The sequence below is a fragment of the Paralichthys olivaceus genome, chromosome 1, assembly GCF_024713975.1.
Source record: "Paralichthys olivaceus isolate ysfri-2021 chromosome 1, ASM2471397v2, whole genome shotgun sequence".
Taxonomy (NCBI): Eukaryota; Metazoa; Chordata; class Actinopteri; order Pleuronectiformes; family Paralichthyidae; genus Paralichthys; species Paralichthys olivaceus.
Genome location: NC_091093.1, coordinates 31,260,211 through 31,277,500, shown reverse-complemented (window position 1 = coordinate 31,277,500; position 17,290 = coordinate 31,260,211). Strand labels below are relative to the sequence as shown.

The following is a 17,290-nucleotide window of genomic DNA, read 5'->3' as shown; positions in this document are numbered from 1 at the left end:
GGAGAGACTCGTCAGGTGACTCAGCTCCTGGTTTCTGATGTGACCGAATGTAAAGGACCACGGAGACATGTGTCCTTGTCCATCCGGTCCATGTTAGTGACAGGATGTGACACATCTGTCCTCAGAGGAACTTCAGGAGCGTCCAACTGAACTTCAGCCTCATTGTGTCGTAAGAATAAAAATACTCGAGGTAAAGTACAAGTACATGAATTGTTGTGAGTAAATTCCAGAATTAATGAGGCTGGTCACGTGCTGCACTGAGACTCTCAACCAATGGGAGAGCTTCACAGCAGTGACGCTGCTCATTGTATCGTCACTGCGTCATCACGTGTTCCTACTGTTGTTTATTTTGCCACTGTTTCCTGTGTGTGTGTGTGTGTGTGTGTGTGTGTGTGTGTGTGTGTGTGTGTGTGTGTTTGTGTGTGTGTGTGTGTGTGTGTGTTTGTGTGTGCGTCACTCTCTCTCTCTCCCCGTGTGTGTGCGTCTCTCTCCCTCCCTCTCTCCGTGTGTGTGTAGCCCCGCCCCTCCCGGACACGTTGCCCAGGGAGAGGCTGCACGCGCTCCTGTCTCTAGTACCCGCCCGCCTCAGCTGCTCTCATGGTTTCACTCCATCATCACTTCTCTCCGCCTCCGGACGCTCGACGCTGCGGCTCCTCATCTCCCCGAGCAGCGACACTTCAGCCCGGGTAAGTGACGCCGTGAGCCCCCCTGGGTCTGGTCCTGGTTCTGGGTCTGGTCCTGGGTCTGGTCCTGGTCCTGGGTCTGGTCCTGGTCCTGGTCCTGGTCCTGGGTCTGGTCCTGGGTCTGGTCCTGTTCCTGTTCCTGGTCCTGGGTCTGGTCCTGGTCCTTGTCCTGGTCCTGGGTCTGGTCCTGGGTCTGGTCCTGGTCCTGGTCCTGGTCCTGTACCTGGTCCTGGTCCTGGTCCTGGTCCTGGTCCTGGGTCTGGTCCTGGTCCTGGGTCTGGTCCTGGTCCTGGTCCTGGTCCTGGTCCTGGGTCTGGTCCTGGTCCTGGTCCTGGTCCTGGTCCTGGGTCTGGTCCTGGGTCTGTACCTGGTCCTGGTGCACTGTGTTATGATGAAGATGATGATGAAGAGGTGGTGTCAGACCCTTTGCTGCAGATCTGATGTTTGAGGGTTTAACGCAGCTCCGCAGTTCCATCCTCCTCTGCTCCTTTATATATGATTTATATATTATATATGTATATATATATATATACATTATATGTGTATTTGTATATATATGTATATATATATATTATATATACATATTAAATGTCCCGATAGTGAAACTGAAGCTGTGAAGTTTCCGCAGTTTCACATTTTACTGCACATTTGAAAACGTGCGTTTCAACGCGTGCACGTGAACGCGCCCGTGCGGAGGTCGAAGTTGTGAAAACGCGTGAATCCGCATTTTCCACGTGCTCGTATCAGTGTGTGTGTCAGTGTCTATGTGTGAATGTGTGTGTGTGAATGTGTGTGAATGTGTGTGTGTGTGTGTGTGTATCAGTGTGTGTGTGTGTGTGTGTGTCAGTGTGTGTGTGTGTGTGTGTGTGTGTGTGTGTGTGTCTTGCAGTAGTGATGAGGGTTCTCTACCTCCTTGTGAGGACGTGTTGTCTGGTCCTCATTCTTCACTGAGCTGTTTGAGGGTTTAGACTTGTGTTAGGATTATAATCAGGTTTAGGTTTAGGTTAGTTATTTAGTTGCGTTGGTTAAGGTGGATAACGTTTAGGTCAGAGTTAGATTAGGTTTAGGTTAGAACCTGGTTTAGGTTAGGATCTGGTTTAGTTTAGGATCTGGTTAAGGTTAGAACCTGGTTTAGGTTAGGATCTGGTTTAGGTTAGGATCTGGTTTAGGTTAGGATTAGTGATTGAGTCGTGATGGTTTAGGTGGGTAAGGGGTTAAGTTAGGGACCAGTGAATGTATAATGTCAGTGTGTGTCCTTCATCATGTTGGACATCTGAACTGGAGGGAACTGAATCCTCTGACCTCTGACCTCTGACCTCAGGACGATCAGAGCGACTCGATTCAAACACGTGACAGAGAAACTTTTACAAACTCAAATGAAACGAGAAGAAGTTTGACTCTGAAATCCACGAACTGAACCGTCGCACGGTTTAATGAGGATGAAGATGTTTCAACATCACATGACTCCAGTGAAGAGCTGGAACTACTTTAAATCGAATTCAGAGGAAATATGAGGGAGACGTGTTTTTAAAGGTCACGTCATTGGTTCCAGATATTTACGTCACAAAATAAAAAAAGATGACATCATGTGAAGCCACGGTAACGAGGTCCCACTGAGACTGACCAATCACGAGTCCGTCTCAGCTGTCAATCATAACGTTTCTGAAGTTCTGTGGGTTTAAATTATATTAAATGATATATTCAGATAATTACAATCATTCAAAATAAGAATACAAAATGAATCTACGTAAATGTCAGAGCGTTAACATCATCGGAGAAGCTGGAGTCCGGATTTCAAACATCTAATTAGAAACAAAGAGTGAAACTTTGAATTGATCATCAAAATCCTGACGTTGCTGCTTGATGATCTTTGAGTCGACCGGAGGAAGTGATGAGTTGTTTTGGTTTTAACTTCCTGTTTTCTACTGAAGCAGCTGTGTTACATCGTCTGGTTTCATTTATCTATAATTCATTAGTAATTCATTTCAGCTTGTTCGAGCTCCTCGTGTCGTCACGGCTGCATCGTTCATATCATGAACTGTGTACTGAGGCTCAGCTCAGTTAAACAACATCAAAACATGTTTAACACGTGTTTAACATGTTTAACACGTGTTTGTGTGGCAGGTCCGTGATGCTCTCTGCTGGCTGAGATTCGAACTCCAACATGTCCACCTCAGACTCGGATTATTCTATTGACTGGCTCGCCAGTGATGAGGAAGACTACGACGGCTCCAACAGGTCGAGTCCTCAGGACGGAGCGGAGCTGGTGTCACCGTCATCTTCCTCGTCTTCCTCGTCTTCATCAAGAGAAGCTCCTACAAGCTGCCGCCAGGCTGCGGCCGCTCACAGAGACTCCTCTGACTGTAAAGATGGAGGTTCTCCGTCACTCAGTGCACTTCAGGGATTTACTTCAGTTTCGACGCAGCAGACACTTCCTGAGGAGTCACGTGGTTCAAACAGGAAGAGGACACACCACGCCAGTTTGGACGAACTCTGTGAAAAGCCTCAAGAAGACACTGAAAATGAACTGTTCTCGCACAAGGTGAGAGCGTTTGTCTTTCTGTGATGGTGGAGGACAGACGGACCTGCATGTTATGTCTCTGTTGTCCACACCGTAGACTTCAGGGACATCATCTAAAGTCTTCTCTCAGCAGAACATTAAGAAACAAGAACAAATCTAATATGATGAAGATGAAGGTTCCTAAACCACCGACTGTAAACAAAGATGGACCACAGCTTCCTCCATGTTAGCAGATGGGACATGGACCAAACTTGAAATTCAAAGTACAATTTAAATACTTTTTCCAAAGACAGTTTCTGTAGTTTTAGGAAGTTCTTATCACTCGTGTACGAGCAGGACCTCGATGTCACGGCTCCGCTCTACGATCGCTGCTGACTCACTTCATGTGTGAAGAGGGAGGCGTCCATCTTTGTTTACAGTCTGTGGCAGGAAACAGTAAAACGTCCTTTCTCCTGGTTAATGGAAGATTATTGAAGATGGTACTTTTTCTTTACTCCTCTGAGGGCCGGCAGCTCCGGTTCACCTGGTGGTTGTCAAAGGTATTGTGGGAAATAGGTTAAAAAAAAAACTGCAGCGACACAATCAGAGTCTCAGAGCGAAGGTGTCAGTCGTTCTCTCCATCAGCTGCTGAAGAGCCTGTGGACATTTAGCTTTTAGAGTTAGCATGAAGCTAATGACATCAAATGGGAGTTAATGGATGAAAAGTCCCTGAACAAGTCACACACACACACACACACACACACACACACACACACACCAGATTAGAACTGATTATGTGACTTGTGTAATCGTGAGCTCTGCCGTGTGGGGTTGTTAGTTACATGTTACATGTTAGTTACATGTTAGTTACATGTTACATGTTAGTTACATGTGCGGTAACATGAGGATTCACTCGGCTCTCTGTCCACAGTGTTCACAGCTGCAGAGCTACATCCCTCCTCTGTCGTCCATCCTGCGCAGCCTGAGGTCAGGACGCTACTCTGAACGTAAGTTTACACGTTTGTTCACGAACACGTGTGGAGCTGATGTAAACACACGTGAAGAGACACTGAGCCTCAGATTCCATGTTGTAAACGCGTGTTTGTAATGTTGTGTTCTTTCTTATATCATATTTCTGTAGTTTGTGTGCAGTGCTTTTTATAAACAGAGTGAAGTTAGAAAACTTTGTGTTCATCCTACCTGGTTCATCTGCACTGAAGATTTTATACTCAATGTTGTTCATCAGATGAAACTGAATTTTCTTTATCACGTGTTTGGTTTAAATATAAGTTAGAAAGATTCACTGAAGTGATTTTCATACGTCACATGACACTCAGACGTTTAAAAGAGTTTTTTCAGAGTTGTTGAGGTTTTCAGGGTCTGAAGTGTCAATCAAGGGTCCCACGTAGTAAACATCTGGTTTAAATACGTTCACCAATAGAAGAAAAAACCCACTCCACTGTGCTTCTTAAGGCATGCATATATATATATATATATATATATATATATATATATATATATATATATATTCATATACATTATATACTGTATATATATATATATTCAGGTCAGAACCCTGAAAGTGTTTGGACTCCTCCTCTTGTCCTCAGACTCACTGCAGGATTCTCTTTTCTCCTGCAGGTCTCAGCAGTTTTCAAGAGAGCGTGGCCGTGGACCGTATCCAGAGAATACTGGGGGTCCTGCAGAATCCACACATGGGGTAAATACCTCAAGAAATACTTCAACATGTGTTTGCTGCAGTGGACAGTACATATATATATATATATATATATATATATATATATATATATATATAGTAACTACTAACTTCATGTTCAGCTCAGTGTCAAAGTGAAAAATGATATAATAATATAAACCGATGTTTCCTTGTAAAACCTGAGAAACAAAGTTAAAGCTTCAGGTCTGAGATGAAACTGAACAAAGAGGAAGTTTGTTTTAATTCCAACGTTAATTTTCTCAATGAGAAACTTTATTTAGTTGAAACATTTCCCCTCAGATGAACTCATTTCACTGCTGGACTTTCCTCGACCCCACGCTAACGACTCACATGTGAAATAAATCTTCAAACGAGTTCCGACCGCTCTCCATCCTGGTCTCAGGTTCGATGCCAGACGGGAGGAGTTTCTCTGACAATCGCAGGAAAACGTCTGCAGGTCGTTTAAAAAGCTGCGTTTTCCTGATGTTCCGTCGACTCGACTCTATCAGGACGGAGCAGACACACGTTTCTGAGCTGGTCACGACAGAAGCTCGGACATGTGACGTCAGTACATTTAAGACCCTAAAGCTCTTAATTTGATAGGGAAGCGGAGGCCGGAAGTGGTACAACCATCCGGGAGTCAAACCGGGGACCAGCTGCTCAAGGCATCTGAGCTCAAACCGTTTGACCACCTGGACGCCGCAGGGTGATGATACTTACTGCGCTAGTGTCCTCTGTGGAGGATCAATAAAGGTTTATCTTATCTTAGCAGCTAAAGGATTAGCTTTATAACAATATAATAATAATCATTCTAAACTACAACTTCAGGAAGAAGGTTCTTGTTCGCTCTTCACCTTGGAAATAGTTTAGACGCTGTTCAGAGCTTCTTCTTTTACTTCTGGAGTTTCAGGAGTAACAAACGTGATCGATTGTTCAAACGTGATAAAAGAGTTCTGGTTTGACACATGACAGAGAGGCTGCAGATAACATTTAACAACATGACGTCACTTGTCGGCTGCAGCTCGGTGACACAGCTGATCCAGTGATGTCGGCAGCTGAGATAATAAATGAATAAATAAAGAGTGAGCAGAGATATGAAGAAAAGTGAAACGTGTCATTCACACACCTGCAGAAAAAAATTCAGTTTGTAGGTTTCAGACTGAATAAGAAACAATACGACTAATACTACACACACACAGACACACACACACACACACACACACAGACACACACACACACACACAGACACACACACACACACACGGACACACACACACACACACACACACACACACACAGTAAATGTGGTCAAAGCAACAGGACGTGAGATTTAATTAATTCTCGTGGTTTAGTTTCATTTTATTTGAGTTCTTTTCTGAATCCAGTCAAGTTCACTTCTTCTTCTCGTGTTTCCATCTCTGGTTTCATGTGGAACAGTTGTGTTGGAAAGTGTTCGTCTGTATACGTGTTTATTTTTGTCACTCGTGTGTTGTGTGACGTCGGTGAGGTGGTGTGTGTCTGCGATGTGATGCTGTTAGAGGGCGGAGCCTCCACATGCAGCTCCAGGGTTTATTGGTCTATTTATAGCCTGTGAATGGAACGAGGGCCCTCCCCCGCTGCCACGTGTGGGCTGCAGCGTGTGTGTGTGTGTGTGTGTGTGTGTGTGTGTGTGTAGCTCCGCAGCAGCACGGTCACATTTCTCATGTGGAGCTGAACATGCTTCCTCTGTCCTCATCGTCTGATGCTCACATGCAGATGCTGAGATACATCACACAGGAATGTTCACACACACACACACAGACACACACACACACACACACACACACACAGACACACACACACACACACACACACACACACAGACACACACACACACACACACACACACACACACACACACACACACACACACACACACACTTTTTATTGATTCAGTCTTTGTGCTGTTTCACGTTGTCCACCAATCAGGCCGGCTGCTGGATGTGTGTCAGAGGCTTTATGGGGCTTATGTAATGACCATTGGCGAGACGTCCCTGATCCATCTGAGCTGCAGCTCGGCTGTGAAATGTGACGGTGAAGGAAACACATGACTTCACCTCGTGTCTTCGTTCTGCACCGTTTCACTGAGCTGCACATTTCAAGTGCGTCTGGTTTTATTTATACTTATGTCAGAGGAAACTCTTCTCACTGCAACGAAGTGAATGTGTTTTTATACAAACTGTCACAGAATCAACTTCTGATCATTAGAACGATCTGCAGATTTACAGTTCCATTCATAGACTCTTTAAAAAATAAGACGCCACAGACCTGAACCTGTCTTCTGTGTTCTGACCAGCAGGGGGCGACTCATTTATGCACACACATATATATATATTATAAACATAGAATATTAGTAAGTAAAGTATATCATCGTATATTAAAACTGTTTCTGTGTCTCTCCTCTAGCGGACGCTTCCTCAGCATCGTACTGAAAATAGAAGAAATGCTTCAAAGCTGGTTTCCTCATATTAAACCAAATCCTCAGACGGACGACAGCACGGCGGCGAAGAAGCAAAAGGTGAAACTTCACAAAATAAAATGTGATGATGTTTAAATGTTATATAAAGCTATCATCACAGTTTCCTTATGAAACCAAGTTTAAATAAAAAATAAGATCGATTTTTATTTGGATTTGCACCAAATCTCACTCATTTATATCAAAGTCCTCTGAATATAATTTAATATCATTTAATATCATTCAAAATAATTTAATATCATTTAATATCAGTTGTAAGATCCATGAATTATTTTCTTGAGTCGTTTAACTTTCTCCAGAGTTTGTCAACGCAGATTTTTCTTCTTTTCGTTTTTTTTCAGTTTTTAACTTGTCACATGTTAGACTGACCACGTGACTCGTGGTGAATCCTCCTGACAGTCTCTCTCATCAGCTCAGCCGGACATTATCCGGAGTTTTTCCGGAGGAGAAAGTCCAGAGTTTCTCATTTGGACATTTGAGTTCTCACATGCAGCCGCTCTGTAGAACGATCAATGAGTTTCCTCTGACCCAGAAAACATCCGTCCTCTGAGTTTCACGTCCAGACGTTTGTGTGTAAACCTTCTGATTATCAGACACAGCGAAACTTCCTGTTTCATCTTAAAGCTCTGAGATGAAAACACGAGACGCAGCTCGAAAACAAACGATCACAGAGAAAATCCCTCACACGTAAAAGTTGATGTTGACAGATGAACTGAATTCTGGGTAATGTGAAACCAGCCTGATGGAATCATGTGACAGAAAATGAAGTTTGTTTCCTCTTCTTCCTCCAGCATCATCTTCATCATCACAGTGCCTCCCCTCCTCCGCCTCTCTGCTCCTCAGCCTCCTCCTCCTCTCACCTCAAACGACTTCACCCGGCGCCCGTGAAACCTCTCGAGTCGAGGCTCCACCCCCTGGAAGTGACCCAGGACAACGCCGTCTCCTCCAGCACCGACTCGCTCACGTGGCCCCGGGGCCACTCCTGCACTCACCCTCGCCTGAGCCAGGGGGCGCTGCACTTCAAGATCAGATCGCCTTGTCTGGAGCGCCTCCTGCAGGCGAAGGACAGCATCATCACCCCCAGGACTGTGGGAGACGGAGGCTGGTTGTCATAGCAGCGCTGATCTGGGGTCAGATCTCATGGTTCAGATACTAAAGCCTTAAACAAAAGCATGTTTCCACGTCTTCGAAACCTTTTCTATCTACATGAAATGTAGAAGATCCAGTTTTCAGGGTGAAACTAAATAAAGACACTGATTGTTCCTGCTTGAAAAGACGCTTGTTGTTTGAATCGTGGACGTTTTCGCTCGTTTGAGTCGGACAGACGTCGTCTTCTGAGTTTAACTCCAACAGTTCCTCTGAAAACAAACATATTCATGGATCTAAGAATGAATGAATCACGTTACGTTTGATAAAACTGAGACTTTTCATACTGATGCTTTGATGACTGTTATGTTCCTTTGATTCCTCTACCTCATTCTGAAACCTCGTCTCGGCTCCAACATCTGAGACGACGTTCAGTCAAAACACACCAGAAAATCCAACTCTTCAGTTTTTAGATGTAAAGTTCGTCTAAACAACAGAATGTGACGTCACTCCTTTGATCAGAGACTTTGGATAAATGTGATGAAACATCAAAGTCAAAGTGAAGTTCTGATTTTCATCTATCGATCGTCTTTCTTCTTCTGAATGTTTCGGACTCATCGACTTCCAACACGTTCGCTCACTCTGCTGACGACGTCCGTGACAGTTCATAGAAATGATCCCAGAGGAACCGTCACTGATCTCAATCTGAAACTTAAACGTACTGTAACGTTTCACTTCCCTTCGTACTGGACAGAAGCTCATGAAACAACAAACTCACAAAGTGTTCGGAGAAACACTAACAGGGAATTTTGTTCTAAAAACACTAAAACATTGAAAGACACGAAGTTGATCTGACTCGTCCACATGACGAGGACTCAGGATTTTGTTGTTGTTTCTCACCATCATAGAAAGTAGGAGTTATGTCATTAATTTATTTTTAAACCTGAACCCTGTTAAACGAGGAAGAAGGATCTATTTACTCTGTGAATTTAAAATTGACAGAGAACGAGTGCAGCAGGTTTTCAACCTTGTTTTTCTCTCAGAGATTTGAAAAATGTAATTGTCTCAAAAAATAAAGTCTTTTTAACCGATGATAAAACTGAGACATCAACGTGTGGAAGAAGTTTGTATTTAATTATTAACGGAGAATCAACGGAGCTGCCATGATTCTCCAGCGTTGTGATGCGTCATCTACGAAGTCCCTCCGGAATCTCTATCCTCAGACTTTGAATCTACAGATTCGTACATTGGTCTTTTTTCTCTCAGCTGACCACAGGGGGCGCCGAGTTACGAGTAGATCGTGAATTTAATCGTAAAGAATTTCAAGTTTACAAAATTTCCAGACTTCACAGAAGTTTTCTTCCAAACGTCTCGTTCACGTGTAACAAGTTCAGGAACGATCACTGACGCGTGTTTAAATCAAAAAGACTTTAAAACAGAATCGCTCGTTTCCTTGTTTCAAAGCTTGTGATGCAGTCAAACGGCGCCAACTGCTGGTCAAAACTTTGGTATTGCGGCTTTATGAATGGAGTTTGTGATAAAATAAAGGGTTTCACTCTTAGATTCTGTTTTTCATCTTGTTGTGAAACTTCTTCGAATCGATTAAACTTTAACTCTGCACCTGAACACATCTCGTCTGACAGCGTGACCCAGAAGCTGTTCTTCACCCAGTCGCTCGGAGACGAGCTGAACTCCCAGTTTTTCTTTGTACATAGTTTTGTGTTTTTTTATTTCCTCCTCTCAGATATAGCCTTTGTGATATTTTGTATTTCTGAAATAAATGTGACGTCGTCTTTCTGAAATGTTTTTTTCTTTTACAAACTTCTGCAGCAGAAGAACAAATCGATTATGCAGCATTTCTCATTTATTGTAGTTTGTTGCTTGTGGAAACTCAGCAGAGGCAATGAAAACAATAAATATGGATATTATGCAAAACATTTTCCTAATGAAGCATTTTACACAATGTACAATATTCTTTTTTTCCTCCACCACCACGCACTTGAATATTCTATACACATTTCCAAACAAACAGAACCTCCATGCAGAAACCCTGAAAATGGGATGTGGAGTATGGAAAACAAAATTAACACTAAATGCACTTCTCATGTGGATTTCTGTGTCATAAAAACTGCTAATAAACCACAAAGAGAAATGAAGATCTGTGCTGTTTTAAGATTAAATGGTAAAAAGTGGTCATTGCTCAGGAGTTTCCTACGACTGATGCAGTGATGACGACTCGTCTGTGTGTGTGTGTGTGTGTGTGTGTGTGTGTGTGTGTGTGTGTGTGTGTGTGTGTGTGTGTGTGTGTGTGTGTGTGTGTGTGTGTGTGTGCGTGTGCGTGTTTGTGTGTGAAGCCTTCGAATAAGAGAAGTCTGTGCTCAGCCATTCCTGGGACGCTATGATTTGTGTCAGTGCGTGTCTGTGTTCCTGCGTCAGTAGTCCGTGTCCGAGCCCTCAGCGTTGTCCACGTTACGGGAGAGCATGTAGTTGTCCATGTCGATGGAGCGGCAGTTGTTGATGGCGTAGCGCAGCCGCTCGGCCATGACGGCCTGGCTGGAGTACGGAGGCAGACGCAGCTGGAAGAAGCAGGTCTGGGAGGTGGGCAGGCTGTCGTACGGCTGCAGGCGACAGAGAGAGAAATCAAACTTTATCCCCATTCAGAGGCACCAGCACACTGCATTCTGGGTAAAGAGCTGAGCTACGTGCACACTGATGAATTTTGGTTTTGAAACAGTTGCTGAGAACAGACGTCACATGACCGTTCACATACACTGGTCATGTGATGTGAACAGGAAGCAGATTGTCTCCTCTGCAGTTGCTTAGTTACAGAAAATCTTGATTGTTTTGAAATCGAAGGTTTTTATTTCGGAAGAGAACGAGTCCAGTGACACTTTTTAAAATCCGATCTATCAGTTTGGTCACATGATCCTGATTCACTCACCCTGTCCACCTTCATGATCTGAAACCTCTGAGAGATGTCGGCTGTGTTCGCCGGCAGCCTCGAGCGTCCGGAGACGAAGCGCATGAAGAGGACTCGCTCCTCGTTGGAGAACTCCTCCAGCGTCTGCCAGAACCACTGCACCAGAGCGTGCTGCTCGTCCACCTCCCTGTATCGCACCACCTTCTTCAGCACGTCGCAGCAGATCTCCGGCATCCCGCACACCATCTGCTCCAGCTGCTTGGCCGTCAGCAGCGACAGCAACGGCACCGGCACGATCCAGGACATGCCCTCGCGCACCGCCGCCACCTGAGAGGAGCACAGACGGGTGAGGTCAGCGGGCGTCACACCTCAGAATCAGAGGCTTTAACGGTTCTGAACATTTCGGTTTCATCCCCGAAGAATCAGAGAATAAAAATAAAATCAAAGTAAAACACTGTGGCCACAACATTTAACAATCATTTCACCTTCACTCCGACTCTGAACAATTTATTTCAATTATTCTGAAACGTAGAAAAATGAAATAAATGATTATAAACTGATGTTTACTATTAAAAAAGGTACATTTCATCAACTTCATGAAAATTGTGTTGATGTGAACTGTTGTTAACTCGTGACGCTCCAGAGCAGCAGAGTTTATCTGCTCAGCTTCACGTCGTCTCACCTGCCGATCGATCTCGTGCAGCCTGTACTCGATCGCTCGCTCCACATATTCCTTCCTGTTGGAGAACGTGAGCGGGATGCTGTTTCCTCCGGGGATGATGGGAACCATTTTACCATCTGCACTCTGCCCGACAAACGAATCCAGAGGAATCATCTGTGACACAACCAGGAAACACAATCATCAGTACGATGTCAAAGATTTTACAGAATGAACGAAGCACAGAAGATAAAGATATATGCTAATTTGCTAACGCTAAATATCAAACCTCACTTTCATTTCTTTGTCATAACGACATCTCGGGCGTCGTTTACACATTTTGAGGTAAACAAACACATTCATGACGTAAACAAACACGTTCATGACGTAAACATGATTTAGGTGAAAACAGTTTTTCAAGAATAAGTTTTATTGAGACTAACGTCGTTAAATAAAACCTCGAACCTTCTGGTGTCAACAATTAATGTGTTAATGAGATTGATCTGTTCAGTGTGTTCGCTCTACGGTCAGACAGAGGAAGAGGAGGAGGAATAAGAAGAGGAAGAACAAGAGAAAGAAGGAGAGGAGGAGGAACAACAACAAGAAGAAGAATAAGAACATGAGGAAGAACTAGAGGAGGAAGACTTTGACTTTTAAATAACTTTAATTTAGACACATTGTCAAACAAATCCTAATTTCTCAAACAAATTTGGCAAAGACAAAGGGATAAAAACCATAATAGAACTAGAGGAGGAAGAAGAACTAGAGGAAGAAGAAGAAAAGGAAAAATAAGAGAAGGAGGAGGGAGAAGAAGAACTAGAGGAAGAAGAAGAGGAGGAAGAAGAAGTGGAGGAGGAGGAATAGAACTAGAGGAAGAAGAGGAGGAAGAAGAAGTGGAGGAGGAGGAATAGAACTAGAGGAAGAAGAGGAGGAAGAAGAAGTGGAGGAAGAAGAAAAGTAAGAACAAGAGGAAGAAGAGGAGTAGGAAAAGAACTAAAGGAAGAAGAGAACGAGAAAGTGGGGGAAGAAGAACAGGAAGAAGAGGAGAAAAAAGAAGAAGAGGAAGAAGAGGAGGAGGAAGAAGAAGAAGAAGAGGAGGAGGAAAAGAACTGAAGGAAGAAGAGGAGGAGGAAGAAGAGGAGAATCAAGAGGAAGAAGAAGACGAAGGAGAAGAGGAGGAAGAAGAAGAGGAGGAAGAAGAACAAGAGGAAGAAGAAGAGGAGGAAGAAGAAGTGGAGGAGGAGGAATAGAACTAGAGGAAGAAGAGGAGGAAGAAGAAGTGGAGGAAGAGGAACAGTTGGAACATGAATCTTCCTCCTGGACTTCAGTAGAAGAACCAGTGACTCATCGACTGGAGCTTGAATTTGTCTGAAACCTGTCGACAGAATTCAAATCGATGCAGTAAACAGACAAAGATTAGATTCTCTCTCTCTCTCTCCTTTCAAAGCAGCTGATCTCGTCCCTCGGAGGCTGATGGAGCCGACCGACGCAGTGTTGTGCCCCCCCCCCCCCCCCCACAAGCCTGGGAGCGGGGCCAGGTCTCCGGCGGGCAGGATACCCTGGCATTCCTACAGGCCGGAGCTTTACAGTGCAGGCTGTGTGAGGTTGTTGGACAGACGAGGGGCTCGGAGATAAATGAGCGTTGCTCTGGGAGGGGCGGGGAGAGGCTGTGTGGTCGGCAGCGGTCACGTCCGGCGCCACAGACGTGAGGTTTCAGAGGTTTGATCTGCGCTTGGAGGGGAACAGTGTGTAGGAGAGCGAGGAGGAGAGGCGGAGCTCTGATGTTTCTGACCTCCTGCAGGAGCGAAGTTAACTCTTCAGTAGAAATGAGCTGATTCAGTCATGAACTCCGGAGAATGTCCACACGGAGCTGGGTCTGAACGGACTCCGGAGTTTGTTCTTCACGTATGAAAACCGCAGCAGGAGATTCTCAGGTCAGACTGTGGAAAACATTTTCGGAAAACAACTTTTTTCGAAGGAAACGAGGGTCGCGGGCCGGGATCCTAGTCCGGCTGAGGAAACGTGAGAACCGGCGTCCGCTACCGAGTTTTCTTCTGGCTGATGTCCAGTGTCTGGATAAAAAGCTGGACGAACCTCGGAGCAGGATGGTTTCTCAACGGGACATTAAGTTTTGTAACGTTATGGTTTTCATGGAGACTTGTTGACCGAACTGATGATCTACAAAACCTGTAGTTATGTTAATTCATCTTTTCAATTGAACTGAATTATTTTATTAAAACATAAAACATATTCAAAGTAATTTGCTAAATATAGAAACATGAACTAAATATTTCTTAACTCTCCGTAAGTTATTTTAACCATGAACATTTTTAACTTTAACTTGTGTCTCAGCAAACATTAAAAAGGGGACAGACGTCATCAGGGGACTATGATGAGGTAGAAGACAGAGAACTTTAAAGAATTAAAGTTAAAGAACGTTCCTCTGCCATGGTTTTTATTTCAGTCTCCTGTGGTGAGTTCTGGGATAAACCTTGTTGCACTCACAAGTGTCACAGTTTCAAGTCTGGACACAGATTCTGAGCCACGATTGGTTGATTCATGCTCGACCCTGCCGGCTGTAAACAGACCGAACCTCCTGTAAACACGTCGTGTTCACGGTCGGCCCCCGGTCGGCCCCCGGTCGCTCTCTTTGGGAGCGGAACATGCTCATGTGGCTGTGAACAGGCTGCTCATTAAAGCTTTACGCAGCACGCGTGTGATTCAGACGAGTGAAGCGTTCACATGGAGGAGGAGGAGGAGGAGGAGGAGGAGGAGCAGATCTATCATCAGTGATTCTCTGTAGTTAACCACTTGACTCTGGAAGTTCTTTGTGTTGCTGCTGGAGGATAAACTGAGTCACGTAGCTTGTGTCTAACTGATGTTTACTGTTGAGCCTTCAGGAGCCGGAGTGACGCTCGTTCCATTTTTATAAGAAATAAAACAACAACCTTCCAATCTGTTGAAGCCAAAGACACGTTGACTGACTCCATCGTGAGAACCGAAGGACGACTTCTTTAGAAACCTCCTTTATTCCATGTTTCGAATAAATGATCTAATTTACTTCTTTCGTTCATCTCACCTGAGATTATACTACAAACTTCCTCTGGACAGTTCTCATGTTTTCAGTTCAGACGTGTTCCTGACGTGTTGATGAGGTTTCTAACACGTGACGGACGTGAAACTGACAAAAACACAGAATCTAAAAAACAAATCCATCCTCACCTCATGGAAATTTTCCTCGGTGATGCCGCTGTCTTCAATGTGAAGAATGCTTTTGAGCGTCTGCACGTAGAGGAGGTCGACTTCCTCCAGATCCTCCGGGAGCAGGGGGATGCAGCACAGCTGTTTCCACACCAGAGGAGCCAGGTGCAGGTCCAGAGGTTTCTTGGTGCGGATGGCGACTCCCATCAGAATCCCCAAAAACTTAAACTGGAGCATGTGCTCATCCAGGCAGGCGGACGGGTTGAAGAGGAACCTGAGGCGGAGGAGAAGAAAGATGTGGTTTCAATTCAGAAGATTCAGTTTGTGTTGCATCCAGAGATTCTCACAGAGGAGCCTCATGTCAAATATAATCGTTAACATCTTGATGAATGTTGTTTCATGATATAACTTATAACTTAAATGACAGAATTCTCTGATATCTCACATAAATCTACAACATGAACCTGATCTGCACTCAAACCTTCATGTTTCCTCACCTGTCTCTGTTGTAGCCAACCTCTGCTGTGGCGTTGGGGGAGGGGATGAGCAGGTCGACGACCCCCGTCTCCAACTCCTGTGCAAACAAACAGACACACGTCACTGAATCATCCAGAAAAAACTGCTTCATTCAGAATCACTGACCGATGGATCCGTCCGTACCTGACACATCTCAGTGATGGTGTCATCAAAGACTCCGCCTGCATCGTCCGCCCCCTCCCCCACCAGTTTAACCTTCCAAGCCCTGGAGGGCAGTCGAAGGTCTGAGGCGTTGAGCTTCACAACTTGGCGAGCGATCTGCACAAAGATCGGTTTACACTTCCGTCCCCTGCGGAAAGAGAACGTCCAAAATGTTAGTTTAAACACAGTGAGGCAACAAACTCAACGTCCAGAGTCCGGAGTGTGAAAGAACCAGTGAACTTGAGTTTGTGGATGACCTCTCCAGAAGGTCAGGACCAACGCTTCGGACACACGAACGTCTGTTTGATATCGTAAACACAGCGAGACGAAGTACTGACCGGGTGGAGATTCGCTTGACGGTGATCTGGGGGCCGTAGTTCTTTCCCTGCACCATGGTCTTTCCTATGGAGCGCACCATGGGCAGAGTGTAGACTCTGGGAGCCAACAGGGGCCTCAACTGGCCCTGGACTATCCCCCAGGTACCAGCATTGTAATGGGAGGTGCAGCTCTGCAGAGTAAGAATTAAATCATCATGTGAGTTCCTGAGAGATGCAGGAAACACTTCTCCCCTCTTTTCACTCTTCATGGTTTTATCTGTAATATAAAAACTTGGTTTGTGTCCTGGCCCTTTGCCCACCTGGTTGTTGGGGCTGAGGTTGAGAAGTCTCCACGAGGAGTACATGAGGTCGGAGAAGTGGTAGAGGAGGCGCAGGCGAGCTCTCACCGCCTCGATGCTCACCTCCTTCAGCCCACTGTACTGAGGAGGCACCGCCATGGGCAGACCCAGCTGGAGAGGAACTGACGAGCCTGAGGAGAGGACGGAGGAGGATACAGAAATAAAAACAATACACCATCAAATGTCTGAAGGAGAGAGAAAACTGTCCCAACTTGCTGGAAGGTCTTTAAATCTCATCTACGGATACTTCATGGTCTTTTCACACCATCTGTGGCTCAGTGCTGATGTTCGTCACACAGCGACGCTGCCTCATCTGACAACAATGTGCTGTGTCCCTGCGTCTGCTGCACATGCTGGCAGCGCTACAGGGAATCTGACCTCCAGGTCACAGTGTCTGTCAGACAGCAGGGGTGGCAGGGGGCGTCGCATGTGTGTGGGCGGGAGAGTGTTTGTGTTGTGTGTCTAACCTGGAGCTCGCGGCGGCACAGAGGGCGCCGTCCACGCTGCGCTGTGGCAGCGGCCAGCAGAGATCTGGTGGATGTTCTTGCCCTGCAGCGCCGTCGCCAGTGTGGGCTCTCTGACGTGGTTAGTGTGCCCCAGACCCAGCTACACAACAGATTACAGACCACACAGATTAATCAACCACAGTCATCCAT

The 17,290-nt window shown here is 45.2% G+C and overlaps 2 protein-coding genes across 7 annotated transcripts in view; one reads left to right on the top strand and one right to left on the bottom strand.

The window, feature by feature from the left end:
• Positions 1 to 347: 347 nt before the first annotated feature.
• On the top strand, positions 348 to 10,303 carry LOC109645039 (circadian-associated transcriptional repressor-like). 2 transcript variants are annotated; one of them, XM_069527979.1, is made up of 6 exons: positions 348 to 686; positions 2,808 to 3,225; positions 4,115 to 4,190; positions 4,825 to 4,903; positions 7,346 to 7,457; positions 8,207 to 10,303. In XM_069527979.1, the coding sequence occupies exons 2-6, from the start codon at positions 2,848 to 2,850 to the stop codon at positions 8,528 to 8,530; spliced, it is 969 nt and encodes a 322-aa protein (XP_069384080.1). In that variant the 5' UTR covers positions 348 to 686; positions 2,808 to 2,847; the 3' UTR covers positions 8,531 to 10,303. The 2 variants fall into 2 exon arrangements, with proteins under 2 accessions (XP_069384080.1, XP_069384082.1); XM_069527981.1 differs by lacking the exon at positions 8,207 to 10,303 and adding an exon at positions 7,757 to 7,984 and having other exon boundaries at positions 547 to 686.
• A 40-nt stretch (positions 10,304 to 10,343) lies between these two features.
• Positions 10,344 to 17,290, bottom strand: part of herc1 (HECT and RLD domain containing E3 ubiquitin protein ligase family member 1) — a 48,649-nt gene continuing 41,702 nt past the window's right edge. For all 5 annotated transcript variants that reach the window (XM_069527944.1, XM_069527950.1, XM_069527953.1 and 2 more), the window contains exons 71-79: positions 17,102 to 17,240; positions 16,596 to 16,765; positions 16,297 to 16,466; positions 15,941 to 16,106; positions 15,778 to 15,854; positions 15,302 to 15,554; positions 12,104 to 12,256; positions 11,443 to 11,748; positions 10,344 to 11,119 (exon numbers count right to left, since the gene is read on the bottom strand). In XM_069527944.1, coding sequence (XP_069384045.1) covers positions 10,934 to 11,119; positions 11,443 to 11,748; positions 12,104 to 12,256; positions 15,302 to 15,554; positions 15,778 to 15,854; positions 15,941 to 16,106; positions 16,297 to 16,466; positions 16,596 to 16,765; positions 17,102 to 17,240 — 1,620 coding nt within the window. In that variant the 3' untranslated portion in view covers positions 10,344 to 10,933. The remainder of the gene's footprint in view (positions 11,120 to 11,442; positions 11,749 to 12,103; positions 12,257 to 15,301; positions 15,555 to 15,777; positions 15,855 to 15,940; positions 16,107 to 16,296; positions 16,467 to 16,595; positions 16,766 to 17,101; positions 17,241 to 17,290) is intronic.